At 38.7% G+C, this 15,389-nt stretch overlaps 1 protein-coding gene and 1 non-coding gene across 5 annotated transcripts in view; one reads left to right on the forward strand and one right to left on the reverse strand.

Moving 5' to 3' along the window:
• Positions 1-327: 327 nt before the first annotated feature.
• The window catches only part of NUP153 (nucleoporin 153), a 92,654-nt gene continuing 77,592 nt past the window's right edge, over positions 328-15,389 (reverse strand). For all 4 annotated transcript variants that reach the window (XM_008976775.6, XM_063604757.1, XM_003823178.7 and 1 more), the window contains 5 exons: positions 12,998-13,882; positions 10,165-10,521; positions 8,918-9,190; positions 1,818-1,986; positions 328-1,472 (listed from right to left, as the gene is read on the reverse strand). In XM_008976775.6, the coding sequence (XP_008975023.3) occupies positions 1,388-1,472; positions 1,818-1,986; positions 8,918-9,190; positions 10,165-10,521; positions 12,998-13,882 (1,769 nt within the window). In that variant the 3' untranslated portion in view covers positions 328-1,387. The remainder of the gene's footprint in view (positions 1,473-1,817; positions 1,987-8,917; positions 9,191-10,164; positions 10,522-12,997; positions 13,883-15,389) is intronic.
• Positions 3,873-3,974, forward strand: LOC112440184 (U6 spliceosomal RNA). The gene has a single exon (XR_003028372.1). It is a non-coding gene; the product is annotated as a U6 spliceosomal RNA (small nuclear RNA).

Here is a 15,389-nt window from a genome sequence, read left to right on the forward strand (position 1 = left end):
CCAAGAACTTTAATAAACACTGTCCAGTAACTTACCAAGGAAGATAGAAGCACAAAGAGAAATGAATGTGTGTGTTTATTTTCAACTTTTAAAAAAGGTACCTAAGTCGATATGCAAATTAGGCATGATTCCTAGCACCAGGCAAGAAGTAGGGTACCTTCTATATGTTGTGCATTCAGATACTTTCAGATACTTTCCCTTTCTCTTAGGAGTTGTCTAAATCATGTCAATGTATTCTTCTAATGAGATACTGTTAATCTTTATTTTACAAAGTCCCCCCCAATAATACTGTGTGCCTTCATTATGAGGTAAAACTAGAACAAAAAGTATGTCATAATTTTTTATTGATGGCATTTATCCCATGGTTTAACATGTTAATTATACTGTAATAAACATGGCTTTAATATTAAACTTTTCCTTATTATCCAAAGTCACCACAGTCCATTTTAGTAAATATAAAAATATATGCTTAATACTTTGTACAATACTGGTTTTTGGTCCAAACAAAACTGGATCAGAAAAGCCAATAAATTCAACTTTAAGAATCCCCAATTTTTTTTTAAAGATTTCCAAATGGATTTAGGCAACTTTGAATAATGGGATTTACATAATAAAATCTGAGACAAGACTAAACAAACAACAAAAAAATCTCTAACACAAAATTCAAATTTCAAGTTCACAGATTTATGTTATGCCAAAAAGTACAGAAACAAAATTGTATTTACACAAGTTTCATAATAAAATAATGAAAAAGGCAAGACAGGTGATAGGAGAATGAAAATATAGAAATAGCATATAATTATTAAATGGAGAGTGAACTAGATCTAACAAGTCCTTAGCACGGACCATTCTTTAATCAGGCTTCCTCTATCAGAAAAGTTTAGTGCACAATACACCCAACTCACTCACTTCACACATACACCAGCACAAACTCAGCATAGAAATCATCCGTTTCAACACTCTCTAATCTATACAGAATTCTAATCTATACAGAATTCCTCAGATATAATTACAATTTCAACGCGTTCCATAAACGCTTATCAGCGCACATAATGGTGTAGACAAAGAGGTTCTATACAAAGCCATTCACCGTGCAGGCTCCATTCCTGGGTACAGCCAGACTATGTCAAATCAGTGAATAATCTGCTGGATCATAAAATATTTTTGCTGAAGAAATCAGTCACCAGTCTAGCTATTTATTTATTTAAAAAAGGGTGGGTGAGGCAGGGCGGGGCTTCTGTAACGAAAGAGAAAGGAGGAAAATTCCAAAATTAAAGAAGTCCTTAGGCAGATCTGACTTCAGATAACCCCAGCACAAAGTACAATCCAGTATCTGAAAGCAGGGCACCAGCTGTTGTTAAAATTGAGTACAACACCAATGTGACCTTTATTTCCTGCGTCTAACAGCAGTCTTTATCTTGCGACCAGAGAATGAAGTTCCAGAAGAAGAGAACACATTTTTCCCATTTGACCTGTGAAAAATAAAAACTTCATAATGTGACATGATGCTCTGAGCAAAATTTCCAAATGCCAACATTTACCATGAGCAGCAGAAGGGTAAGGGGGCGCGGGTGGGGGAGGAGTAGACTCACATTGGTATATACATTTTCTGCTATACCTAACACACACGCTACTGTTATTTTTTTCTCAAACTGTAATATAATCCTCCAGAATTATAGTATGGTAAATTTATGTTGGAGAACATATTTAATTTTACCCAAACCATACGGAATCTTGATGACTTTTAAAAACAAAACACATACACGCACATACCCTTACCAATGTAAATTCTCCATTTCAATAAAAAATTCTCTTACCCCACTGTAAATGCTGCTGGAGACTGGTTAAATGGAAAGGCCCCCGAGCCTGAAGGCTGGGCTGAGGCTGCAGGTGTGCTAGAATTTGCACCAAATGTGAACACTCCTGATGGATTGTTGTTTGTGAAGTTGAAATTTGTAGTGCTGCTGCCAAACTGGAAAACCGAACCTGCAATAGTTAAAGCAGAAATACTTCATTAGGGCAAAATGATAGGGTTTTTTTTGGTTTGTTTTTTGAGACGGAGTCTCGCTCTCTTGCCCAGGCTGGAGTACAGTGGCACAATCTTGGCTCACTGCAACCCTTGCCTCCTGGGTTCAAGTGATTCCCCTGCCTCAGCCTCCCCAGTAGCTGGGACTATATAGGTGCGTGCCACCATGCCTGGCTAATTTTTTGTATTTTAGTAGAGACGTGGTTTCACCATGTTGGCCAGGATGGTCTCGATCTCCTGACCTTGTGATCTGTAGAAGTGTCTGGACTGGGAGACACCACATACAGTTAAGGGCAAGAATATCATTTTGAAAACAGGAATTAAGTGTAGCTCAATATTCACTAAATACCGAGCGCTCCAGCCATCTTCCCAATCTTAGCTCCCAGAACACTGGCAAATGAAGTTCTCTGATACCCTCCAAGCAGGAGACTGGATGCATCTTCTCTGGGGTATCTGACAGACTAAGTGAAAAGAATGAAGGATACTAACATCCAAACTTTCCCAAGTAAAATAATGCTAGATAAGCCAGATAAATCTACAATGAAATTCGAGATCTGTAAGCCCTATCAATGTAGAAAGGATTTAAGTGGTATTTATGTGTCCAACACTCATAAAAACTACAGGTAGCCAAGGAGTACCAGGCATTTGAGGACAGTATTTAATAAGAAACACTGAGACAAAAATAATAAAAGCAATTTTGGGAAAACTGACTCAGCAAAGAAACAAAATTTTAAGGAGAAAAATCTGAACTCCATATCTTTAATGAATACTTCATCCACTGGGGGGGTGGGGGGGGGGAACCCAGAGGGGCATAAAAAGGAAACATCCAGAAAATAAAAAAGAATACTTAGAAATTAAAGAAATAGTGGAAGTTAAAATCTCTCTTTTTTTTTTTTAAAGATGGAGTCTGGCTCTGTTGCCCAGGCTGGAGTGCAGTGGCACGGTCTCAGCTCAATGCAAGCTCCACCTCCCGAGTTCACGCCATTCTCCTGCCTCAGTCTCCCAAGTAGCTGGGACTACAGGCGCCCGCCACCACGCCTGGCTAATTTTTTGTATTTCTTAGTAGAGATGGGGTTTCACCGTGTTAGCCAGGGTGGTCTCGATCTCCTGACCTCGTGATCTGCCCGCCTTGGCCTCCCAAAGTGCTGGGATTACAGGCGTGAGACACTGCGCCCAGCAGAAGTTAAAATCTCAACAGAATGGTAATGAAAGATAAATCTGAGAAAGTATGACACAAAGACAAAAGGTAAGAAGGAAAGGAAGGATTAGGGGACAAAATCTTCAAATAAATAATTCAGGAAAATTCCCCAAAACGGAAGTTCACAAAAGAGCATGCTGCACTCCCTACACAAACGATAAAAACAAACCCACATCAAGACACATCCTGATGTATCAGAACAATGGAGGCAAAAGAGGAGAGTCTAACAATTCCAGAAAGAAGAAACAGGCCAAAGAGCAAAGATCAAGACTTCAGGCAACTCTGGAAGCCAGAAAAGTCTACAATGGAGAAATGCTTTCAAAATTATAAAAATGATTTCCAATCTACATCTATATTCAATCAAAATCTTACCAAACATGGGGAGAGAATAAAGATCCCTGCAGAGATGTATGGCCTCAACATTTTCCATCCCTGAACCCTCAAGAATCACTGGAAGATGTGCTGTATCAGAAAATAGGGGAGTAACAGGAAAGACATGACACCCAGGAAACGGGTTCCTCTACAAAGCTAAAAGGAATCTCCAAAAGAATGGTAAAAAGAGGTTTCCCAAGAGCACAGTTAAACAGCAAGCCAAGAAAGCCTGGTAGGAGGAACAGGTTAAAAGACCCTGTGAGAAAAGTTCTTTCAGTGCTTACTTCAGCAGCACATACCCAAAACTTGAACAAAGAAGATTAGCATGGCCCCCTGCACAAGGATGACACCCAAATTTGTGAAGTGTTCTATATTTTTAAACTAAAAACTGAAGAAAGAAATTAAAGAGAACACAAACAAATGTAAAGACATCCTATATTCATGGATCAGAAGAACTATTATTGTTAAAATGGCCATACTACTCAAAGCAATCTATGGATTCAATGCAATCCCTACCAAAAATACCAATGACATTCTCCATAGAAATAGAAACATGTCCGGCCAGGCGCTGTGGCTCACACCTATAATCCTAGCAGTTTGGGAGGCCGAGGCGGGCAGATCACCTGAGGTCAGGAGTTCGAGACCAGCCTGGCCAACATGGCAAAACCCCGTCTCTACTAAAAATACAAAAATTAGCCAAGTGTGGTGGCACGCGCCTGTAATCCCAGCTACCCAGGAAGCTGAGGCAGGAGAATCGCTTGAACCTGGGAGGCAGAGGCTGCAGTGAGCCAAGATTGCACCATTATACTCCAGCCTGGGCAACAGAGCAAGACACCATCAAAAAAAAAAAAAAAAAAAAAAAAAAAGGAAGGGAGGAAGGGAGGGAGGGAGGGAGGAACAAATCCTAAAATTCATATGGAACCACAAGAGTCCAAATAGCTAAAGCAATCCTGAGCAAAAAGAAAAAAGCTGAGGTATCATACTATCTGACTTCAAAATATACTACACAAAGCTATACTTACCATATATAGCTATATGAGACTGGTATAAAAAGACACATAGACCAATGGAATAGAATAGAGAATTCAGAAACAAATCCACGTATTTACAGCCAACTGATTTTCGACAATGATGACAAGAACACGCATTGGGAAAAGGATACTCTCTTCAGTAAATGGTGCTTGGAAAACTGGAGATCCATATGCAGTATGAAACTAGACCCCTACTTCTCACCCTATACAAAAATCAACTCAAAATGGATTAGACTTAAGTGTAAGACATGAGACTACAAAACCCCTAGAAGAAAACACAGGGAGAAATGCTCCAGGACATTGGTCTAAGTCAAGCTTGTCCAACCGAGAGGCCACATGTAGCCCAGGATGGCTCTGAATGCCGTCCAACACAAATTCATAAACTTTCTTAAAACGTGGAGATTTTTTTCTTGGCAATTTTCTTTCTCAGTTCATCAGCTATTGTTAGTGTTAATGTATCTTGTGTTTGGCCGAAGACAATAATTCTTCCAAAGTGGCCCCTGGAAGCCAAAAGATAGGACCCCCCTGGCCTAGGCAAAGATTTTATGGCTAAGACATCAGAAGCACAGGCAACAAAAACAAAAATAGACAAGAGGGACTATATTAAACTGAAAAGCTTCTGCACAGCAAAAGAAGCAATCAAGAGTGAAAAATTTGTTGAAAGGGAAAAAAAGTTTGCTAACTATTCATCCAACAGGGGACTAATATCCAGAATACACAATGAGCTCAAAGAACTCAACAGCAAAACAAAAACAACCAAATAATCCCACTGAAAAGCGGGCAAAGGATCTGAACAGACATTTCTTAAAACACAACACACAAATGGCCAATAGACCTGAAAAAATGCTCAACATCACTATCATAAGGGAAATGCAAATCAAAACCACAATGAGGTAGCATTTCACCTCTTAGAATGGCTATTAGCAAAAGGACAAAAATTAACAACTGCTGGCAAGGAAATGGAAACTTACACACTGTTGGAGTGAATGTAAATTAGTATAACCATTATGGAAAACAGTAAGGAAGTTTCTCAAAAAATCTAAAAATAGAATCACCTTATGATCCAGCAATCCCACTACTGGCTATTTATCCAAAGGAGAGGAAATCAGTATATCAAAGAGACACCTGTACCTGATGTTTAGTGCAGCACTATTCACAACAGCCAAGATACGGAATCAATCTAAGTGTCCATCAACAGATGAATGGATACAGAAAATGTGGTTTAATATACAATAAAATACTATTTGGTCATTAAAAGAAAATAACATCTTGTCATTTACTACAACATCTATGGCACTGAAGGACATTATGTTAGGTGAAATAAGCCAGGCACAAAGACACATATTCAATGTTCTCACTCATGTGTAGGAGCTAAAAAACAAGTTGATCTCATAAAGGTAGAGAACAAATGATGGTTCAGAGGCTTCGTTGGGGTGGTGGTAGGAAGGGAAGGTGGTTAACGAATACAAACATATAGCTAGATAGAAGGAATAAATTCTAGTATTTGAGAGCACAGTAGAGTTAACAATAATTTATTGTACATTTCAAAATAGCTAGAAGTTCTGAAATGTTCCCAACACAAAGAAATGATGAATGTTCAAGGTGATGGATATCCTAAATGCCCTAATTTGATTATTACACATTGTATGTATGTAACAAAATAACACATCAGTTTTTAAAAATGAAAAACTTTAAAATATTTTTTTAAAGTTTTTCATTTTTATCAAAAATGCTTTTGGATTATTACTAAAACAATATTTCTATGTATGACAAAAATTAATGCTTTGTGTTTTCTGTGGGAATGACCTTCACTAGACTTTGTAGCATGGCTTTTCTTTTGTTTTGTTTTGTGTTTTTTTGGACAGTTATGCTGCTACCCAGAGTCAAGAGTTTTCTAACATCTTGGCTGGGCACAGTAGCTCACGCCTGTAATCCTAGCACTTTAGGAGGCTGAGGTGGGTGGACTGCTTGAGCTCGGGAGTTAGAGACCAGCCTGGATAACACAGCAAAACCCTGTCTCTACAAACCACGCCCCCCTCCAAAAATAAAACAGATGGGTGTAGTGGCGGTGTCTGCCTGTAGTCCCAGCTTCTTGGCAGGCTCAGGCAGGAGGATGGCTTGAGCCCAGCAGGTTGAGGCAGTAGTGAGCCGAGATTCCACCACTGTACTCCAGTTTGTGCGGCAAGGTGAGACCCTGTCTCAAAAAATTTAAAAAAGGATTTTCTAACATCTTTACTATCCAGGTCTACCTTGTTATAGAACTGAGAACCTCAACCCTAAAATGCTGTCTTTCCCCAAGTTTCAACAACAGTGTGACTAATTTTTAGGGCCTCTGTAGCCTTTTCTCAATTCTTTAACTGGAAGAAAGATCTCCTAAAATTGACTTTTTCTTTGTATTTAGTTTATAAAATTGATTGCTCTTTACATAAAAAAAAAATAAAGAGAGGAAGTCAATAATGTCAGAGAAACAAAATTTTGTATAGGATAGAAAGTTATAGTATACCATATGGCTCAGCAATAATCAGCATTTCCATAATCAGAATCCTGATCTAACCTTACAGTGTCTCTATATTAAGCAGATAAAGGCTGGGCGCGGTGGCTCACACCTGTAATCCCAGCACTGTGGGAGGCTGAGGTGGGTGGATCATGAGGTCAGGAGATCAAGACCACCCTGGCTAACACGGTGAAACCCCATCTCTACTAAAAATACAAAAAATCAGCCAGGTGTGGTGGCACGTGCCTGTAGTCCCAGCTACTTGGGAGGCTGAGGCAGAAGAATCACTTGAACCCGGGAAGGGGAGGTTGCAGTGAGCGGAGATCAAGCCACTGCACTCCAGCATGGGCGACACAGTGAGATTCCGTCTCAAAAAAAAAAAAAAAGACGACGACGACAGAGGAAAATGTTACCTGTGTGAAAGAAATCGAAACTTTCCAATTTCATATTAGAGGAAAAAATCCTGATCAAAATGGTTAATGTATATCAGAAAACAGGAGAAATTTTGGTATGTACATTAGCTGACAAAGTACCAATATCCAGAATACATAAAGAACCTCTACAAACTTACATGCAAAAGCCAAACTGAAAAATGGCCAAGAAAAAAAAAAAACACCTTTTAAAACAATTTACACACATGAGAAATCAAATAGAACCCACATATAAGAACTCACACAATGGTGGTAGGATATGAATTGGCAGAATCCATCAGGAAAAGTTTTTATTATCTTCTAGTATAAGATATACAAACCTTTTAATTCAGCAATCCCATGCCACTGTATATACTCTAGAAAAACATACATATGTGCACCAAGGTACATATACAAGAATGTACAGAGTAGCATTTCCTAGTAGTTAAAAACAACTGAAACATATGTCAACAGTAAATAAACTGCAGTATATTCATACAATGATTTACTCTATGGCAATGACAATAAACAAACTATATGCAAAACATGGATGACCCTTACAAGCCTTAGAGCAAAAGAATCACAAATCAAAAGATTGCATACAGTAATATTCCATTTATATAAAAGCAGGCAAAACTACATTTTCTAGGGATGCATATATTAGCCAATAAATGCAGTAATAAAACCCAAAGAACAGTGATTACCATAAAAGACAAGGTGGTGGTCATCATTAGAGTGGAGAAAGAGAGGAGTGTTTTCAAAAAGAGATACATGAGGGGCTTCCAGGTGGTTGTTATACAGCATTTGCTTCAATATTACACTGTTCACTTATATTTTACACCCCTTTCTATATAACATATTTCACAATTAGAAAAAAATCAACAACAATTTTAAGAAAATATAGGATTATAATACAATTTGATTAGTCATATTTAAATATGCAGTTCAAATGGAAAGGCTGGTATCATCAGTAAATAGAAAGTGTCATGAGACAACTCAGCGGGACTGCCCCAGGAGAGAGCACTGGACCTGGGGGTAACTTCCTAACGCAAATCCAATCGTAAATAGGATCAGAAAATGCACTTCAAAGCTAGCCTTGCGAGCCCAAAAATTCAAAGTTGAGAAGAAATGAGACTGAATGAATCCCATACTTAAGTCAGAGTAAAAATTAACACTTTAAAATACATTACTACCTTTAAAAAGTTATAAGTCTGTGAAACCTGGGAATGTTGTTTATATATAAATCCAACCATATTACCTCTCTATTCTGCCAAGCACAAGAGATAATTTTAAAATTAGACATATGAATGGTTTCCAAGCTCAAAGGAAAATATTTTAAGACACACAAAACCCATACAGATACTAACAGCATCACAGCACACTTACTAGAATTAGGAGTTGTTCCAGAGCCAAATGCAGACTGACTAGGTTGCTGTCCAAACACAGGGGGCTGGCTACTGCTTGACACTGTCCCAAAAGTAGGTGGTGCAGGCTGAGAACCAGTGGGAAATAATGCTGTGGAAGATGATATAGATCCAAAGCCTGGGGGATTGGGCTGGCTGGCACCTTGACTTTGTCCAAATGTTGGGGTCTGGTTAGCACCAAATGCTGGACTGGCAGATGGTGCTGAGGGTCCAGTTCCAAATACAAAGGAGGATCCTGGAGGCCCAAAGAAACACTTAAGTCACCATGGTGGCTAACGTCAGATTATCCTCAAGAAATTTCTGTAAACCCACAAGCAAATGTCAAGCTCCGTTTCAGACTCTTACCTTGCTAACCAAATTCCATCAAGACAAGTTTTAAATAATGATTGAGAATACAACTCTCTCTACCATTATTTAGTGAAACATACTAAATTCATATAAACAAAAACTGCAATTAACAACTACTCCACACCTTTGCAGCCGACAATTTCTGGTAAAGGAACATATCTCAGAATAATCTCCCACGAGAAATTTAATGTGTGCAGAAATTGCCTCATGATGTGCATATATACATTGCATAATAAACACTGATGTTTAATAAAACAACTTCCAGTGTCTGGTTACTGACAACCTAACATTTTAAAAACAAAGCTTGGGGCCAGGCACAGTGGCTCACACCTGTAATCTCAGCACTTTGAAAGGCTGAGGCGGGCAAATCATGAGGTCAGGAGTTCGAGCCTGGCCAACATGGTAAAACCCCATCTCTACTAAAAATACAAAAATTAGGTGGGTGTGGTGGCGGGCACCTATAATCCCAGCTACTCGGGAGGCTGAGGCAGGAGAATTGCTTGAACTCGGGAGAGGCAGGTTGCAGTGAGCTGAGATTGCACCACTGCACTCCAGCCTGGGTGACAGAGCAAGACTCCGTCTCAAAAGAAAACAAAAACAAAAACAAAAAACAAAGCTTCGAAAAATTAAGTATTACACTCTTACCACAATTAGAAAAATTGCTCCCAAGAGGTAAATATGTTAAAGTTGAACAGAGTGTACATTATTCCATACAGTGAATAATTAAAACCCTGGTATAGATGACCAAAAGGCATTCCCACCATTTTGTGATAACCTGCTATATGATATTCGCTAAGAACTGACACACTAATAAGTAAAGTCCATCCAATTACAATGCATTTTTTTCTTTTGTAAATGTACCTGCAGAGCTAGATGTGGTTGTGGCTCCAAAGCCGAAACCAGAGGTGGTAGTATTATTACTGCTGGCTCCTGGACCAAAGACAAATGGGGTGACAGCTGTACCTGTGCTGGATGTGGTTGCTAGTTTGCTATCTTGAGAAAACAGCAAAGACTGAGAGGTGCTGGATTCAGCAGTGTTACCAAAGGCAGAGCTGCTCACAGGATTGCTGGACTGTCCAAACACAAAGGTAGCCACAGGTGGATTGGAGGAAGAGGTGGAACTACCAAATATGCCACCACCAGCAGAAGTGGCTGGTGTACTTGAACTAGAGGAACTGTTGTTCAAGAAACTAAAAGCTGGCTTTGCTGCACCTTGATCTGTAAGACAGAAATTAAGAAACAAACATAAATCCTTAAGAATAGTCTCAGAAAGTACTTTTTCCTACCCTACAATTGCTAGAATTTTCCTACCCTAGAATTCGCTAGAAAATAGATTTTTTATATAGATTACTTCATCAAATGGACATCTGTTTATATTAGATTTTGACAAAGTCAAATACATTCGTCTTCTTTTATAGCTTATGGATTTTATGCCTTTCATAGGAAGGCCTTTGGCATTCAGGTTAATAAAAATACACCTCGAATCCAAATCTAACTGGATACTGTAGTTGAATAGCAAGCTTAGATAGTGGAAGACAGCTGTACTTTTATGTTTTATTTTGCAATTTATATTACAGTATGTGGCAAAATCATAACTTCAATTTATCTAAATGGATAGCCAAGTTTCTCCACAGCATCAACTAGTACAGCCTTTGTGCACTAATTTGCAATGCTGTCTTTATGACACACTACATTTCCTAAAATGCATATACTTATTTCCTCTACTGTTATCACTAGACTGTTTTAATTATTATAACTTTATACCATGGACTGATATTAGTAGGACAAAGCTGCCTGTGTGCCTGCCCTTCTTCCCCAAATTTCTTGTGTGGTTTCCTTTCCATGTGAATTTTAGAATAAGTTTAGCTTGTGACGCTCTACAAAAATTCCCCTAAGAACTAAAATTATGGGAGGAGGAAGGGAATACCTTCACCCAGCAACAAGTATGCCTTTTGTGTTCTTTTAGTTATTTGGCATGTTACAAGTTCTGCTGCTTTTATAAAATACAAGTTAGAAATGTTAGGAAAAACAAATGAGACATGCTGATTTGAAGAAGAACTTTTTATTTTTATATGGTGATTCTGAATCCAGCCACCTTATTGAAGATTTTTTTCTAAACTATTCCAATAATCTCTCAGTTCCAATACCGCACACTATCCAGGGCTGGTCACAGTACGCTATGGGCATTAGTATGACTTACAGAAAATGGAACATGTTGGCTTACTTTCAACCTGGCTAATGGAAGAATGGTTAAGAGTGTCTACCATAGCCTGGTGTTTTCATCATCAAATCTGATTAGACCCTATCATGTTTTTGTTGCTTTCCAAATAATATGTAATTTTAGTTTTGATTTTGTCTTTATATTTCTAAGTAAATATATAACAGACGAAAAACTGCTCATAGCTATTTGTTGAATTCCATACTTTTTAAAGGTTAATTTTGAGTGTTTCCAATTTATTATTCAAAAGTATTCATGGATATTCAACTTTTGCATTTTTTGCACATCTAAAAACATCTGTATTTTGCCTTTGTGTTGGTGTTTTTTTGTTGTTGTTGGGTTTTCTTGAGACAGAGCCTTGTTCTGTTGCCCAAGCTGGAGTGCACTGGGCCAATCTCTGCTCACTGCCACCTCCGCCTCCCAGGTTCAAGAGATTCTTGTGCTTCAGCCTCCCGACTAGTTGGGATTATAGGTGTGAGCTATGGCACCCGGATTGTCTTTATATTTAAACACATTTGGCTAGTAATAGAATTCTAGGTTCAAGAACATTTTCACTTTAAGGGCACTGTTCTTTTTAGCATGTGATGTTGCAAATTAGAAGATGATGCTAATCTGATACCTGCCTATTTGTGGCAAATAGCTTTTCTCTCTGAAAGCATTTGGGGTTTTAGCTTTGGTGTCCTAAATTTCAGTGATCTTTGCCAATAGGTAATTTCCATTTTTAAGACCAATGTCTTTCTTTAGATCTAGAAAATTTTCTTCTGTCACTTCTTTGATGTTTCCCCAAAACTTCTTATCTTCTAGGCCACTCCTATCCCAAAGGAACTTGTGGATCTGATTTGGATCACTCTTTGTACTTGTGCACTAAGTTTGGGGAAATTCTAGTTCACTAATCTGATTATCAGCTATGAAGTTCTTCCTGCTATTCAGCTCACAGAATGACTTTAATAGGATCCACCAACAACCATGCTTTTAACCTTTAAGGTGCTATGTCATTTTTCCCCAGGACTTAAGCTTTCAAAATCTCTTGTTTTCTCAGGATTAATTATATTTGTTGTCTATGTTTCTTAATGTTTGATGAGGACTGGTTATCTGTAACTATTTGTAAATAAAGGCCTTCCCATAGATTATGGTAGAAAACACTTCATAAGCTAAGAATCCTTATTTTCCAGGTAGTAGATACCAATTCTGATTATAAAAGCCCAAACAGAAGAGAAAGACACACATAAATATGCACTATATTGAGCTTTGCATTACTGCTGTATTTCTCAAAATTAGATCCACAGATGACTTCACCAGAATCATGAGGGTTTTAAAGAGCAGTTCAAACTGAAAATCCTAGGTTCCTTCCCAAAGAGTTCTGTATTTCTCAACTATGTTCAGTGTAAACCATTACTTGACTTGCTGCATCTGTCAAGGCAACTTGTAAAATGACAACTTGTAAAATAATAATAATAATAATAAGTTAATACTTACCAGCTGTAGTACTAGTTTGAGCTCCAAAGGCAAAAGTGGCTTTTGCTGGCTGTTCAGATTCCTTCTCAGATGGTTTTGTCATACTAAAACTAAATGTGGACTTTGAAGAATTCTCATCTTTGGTTTGCTCTGAATTCCCAAAGGAAAACACTGGTTGACACTTTGGCTCTTCATTGTCAGCTTTCTTCCCAAAAACTAGGGAAGTAGAAGTGACAGGCTCTTGCTGTTTCTCTTCTGTCCTTCCCAAAACAAACACTGAGGCAGATGGCAGAGAGGCAGGCTCCACGTTGCCAAAAGAGAATCCTCCTTTGGTGGCAGGCATTTCTTCTTTTTTAGCTTCTGATGTCTTACATGTGAAAGGAGCCACTGAAGCACTCTTGGTTTCTGTGGTTCCAAAGTTGAAGCTGCTCTTGTTCTCAGAGGTCACTATGGTGTTAGCAGGAGCAGGGGTGGAGTTAATAACACCTGTACCAAAGCTAAAACCTGCAGAGGAAGATTTGGGCAGTTCCTCTTTCTTTTCTTCCTGTCCAAGATTAGATACCCCAAATTGAAATGGAGTTAAAGAAACTGGGTTGCTTAAACCAGAAGAAAGTCCAAACTTAAAATTATCATTCTTACTATCTTTTTTAACTTCTTCGGGCTTAGATTCAGATGAAACTCCAAATTTAAAATCTCCTATTGGTTTAGAAAATTTAAAGCCTTCACTCATGGGGTTTATAGACCCAGAATCAGATGACACACCTATTTTGAATCCTCCCTGATCTCCAAATTTAAAATTTCCAGTACTTGTTAAAGTCTGAGAAGGCCCAGAAGAGGATGATGAGACACCAAATTTGAAGGATGAGGAGGCTGCTGAGTTCGAAGATGAGGAAGATGTGTCAAAGCCTACAAAGATATAAAAGACACCACATAGACACTCAATGTACTGATCCTCTCAAACAAAATGTAAACACCGTGAAAGCCAAAGAAACATAGGAATAACTTTGAAAGGGCCTACTTTGAAGAGTATTACCAGCAGCTGTAAACATAATCCAAGGTGACCAATATTTAGTCGGTATGAGAATTATATCTCAATCCTCACAACTATCCTGACAAGCCACTTTTCATTTATCAGACTGGCTGCGATAAAGTTTGATAAAGTTTGTACTAGCGATGAGACTGGAAGTAACAGGCTACACATTGCAGGTGGGTGTATAAATGAACAAAAAACTCAGAGAGCAATCTGTCAATAGTTACCGAAAATTACAAATGCATATACCCTTTGGCCTTGCAATTCTATAGCTGGAGTTTGTTTTAAAGATAAACTCATAGATATGCAAAATGCCATATGCAATCCAGGCAGCTATAAACGAAGAAGGAAGAACAAAGATGTGTCCAAGATAATCCCTGATAAAATCAAAGGGGCAGAAAAGGAGTGCGGTATATAGACTTTTCTAACAAGGTAAAAGGAAGTAAGAATATATAGGGGTATGTATGTTTGCCTTGGATGGGCATAAAGAAACTTTGAAAGATTTACAAGAAACTAACCACAGTTACATTTGGAAGTGGGAGGGAGGGTGGAAAATGAGACAATGGAGAGAAGAGATTGAACCTTGTCACAATTTCTTGATTTTTAAATCTTGTGAATAAATGTGTTATTCACTCAAGCATTTAAAAAAAGAAGGCAACAGAAAAACAGAAGAATTACATAGTTGAAGCAATGTTTATAAAGTTAAACATCAGACTGGGCGTGGTAGCTCACGCTTGGAATCCCAGCACTTTGAGAGGCCAAGGCGGGCAGATCACCCGAGGTCAGGAGTTCAAGACCAGCCTGGCCAACATGGCGAAACCCCATCTCTACTAAAAATACAAAAAAAATCAGCCAGGCATGGTGGTCTGTGCCTGTAGTCTCAGCTGCTTGAGAGGCTGAGGCAGGAGAATTGCTTGAGCCTGGGAGGTAGAAGTTGCAGTGAGCCAAGATTGCGCCACAGCACTCCAGCCCGGGCAACAGTGAGACTCCACTTCAAAATAAATAAAGAAAAGAAAACAGAGGAGAGCAGAGGAGACGGAAGACGAGAGGGGAGAGGGGAGGGGAGACAAGAGGGGAGAGGGGAGGGGAGAAGGGAGGGGAGAGGAGAGAGGAGAGAAGAGAGAAGACAGGAGAGAAGAGAGAGGAGAGAAGAGAAAAGAGAAGAGAGCAAGCATTATACTGACAAGATCAAAGTCTTGGTTTCATAATGCTTTTCTGCAGCTGAGGAAATCAGAAATGAAGTACTTGACCTACTGGCTCAAAACAAGGATCATTAAGAAGTACTAAGATACTTAAAAGTATGGTGATTACCACACTACAGGTAGAAAAAGGGGAGCAAGAATTAACAGCTACAGAAAGAGATAAAATGAACCAGAAAGCACA

This window comes from Pan paniscus, chromosome 5 (assembly GCF_029289425.2).
Source record: "Pan paniscus chromosome 5, NHGRI_mPanPan1-v2.0_pri, whole genome shotgun sequence".
NCBI lineage: Eukaryota > Metazoa > Chordata > Mammalia > Primates > Hominidae > Pan > Pan paniscus.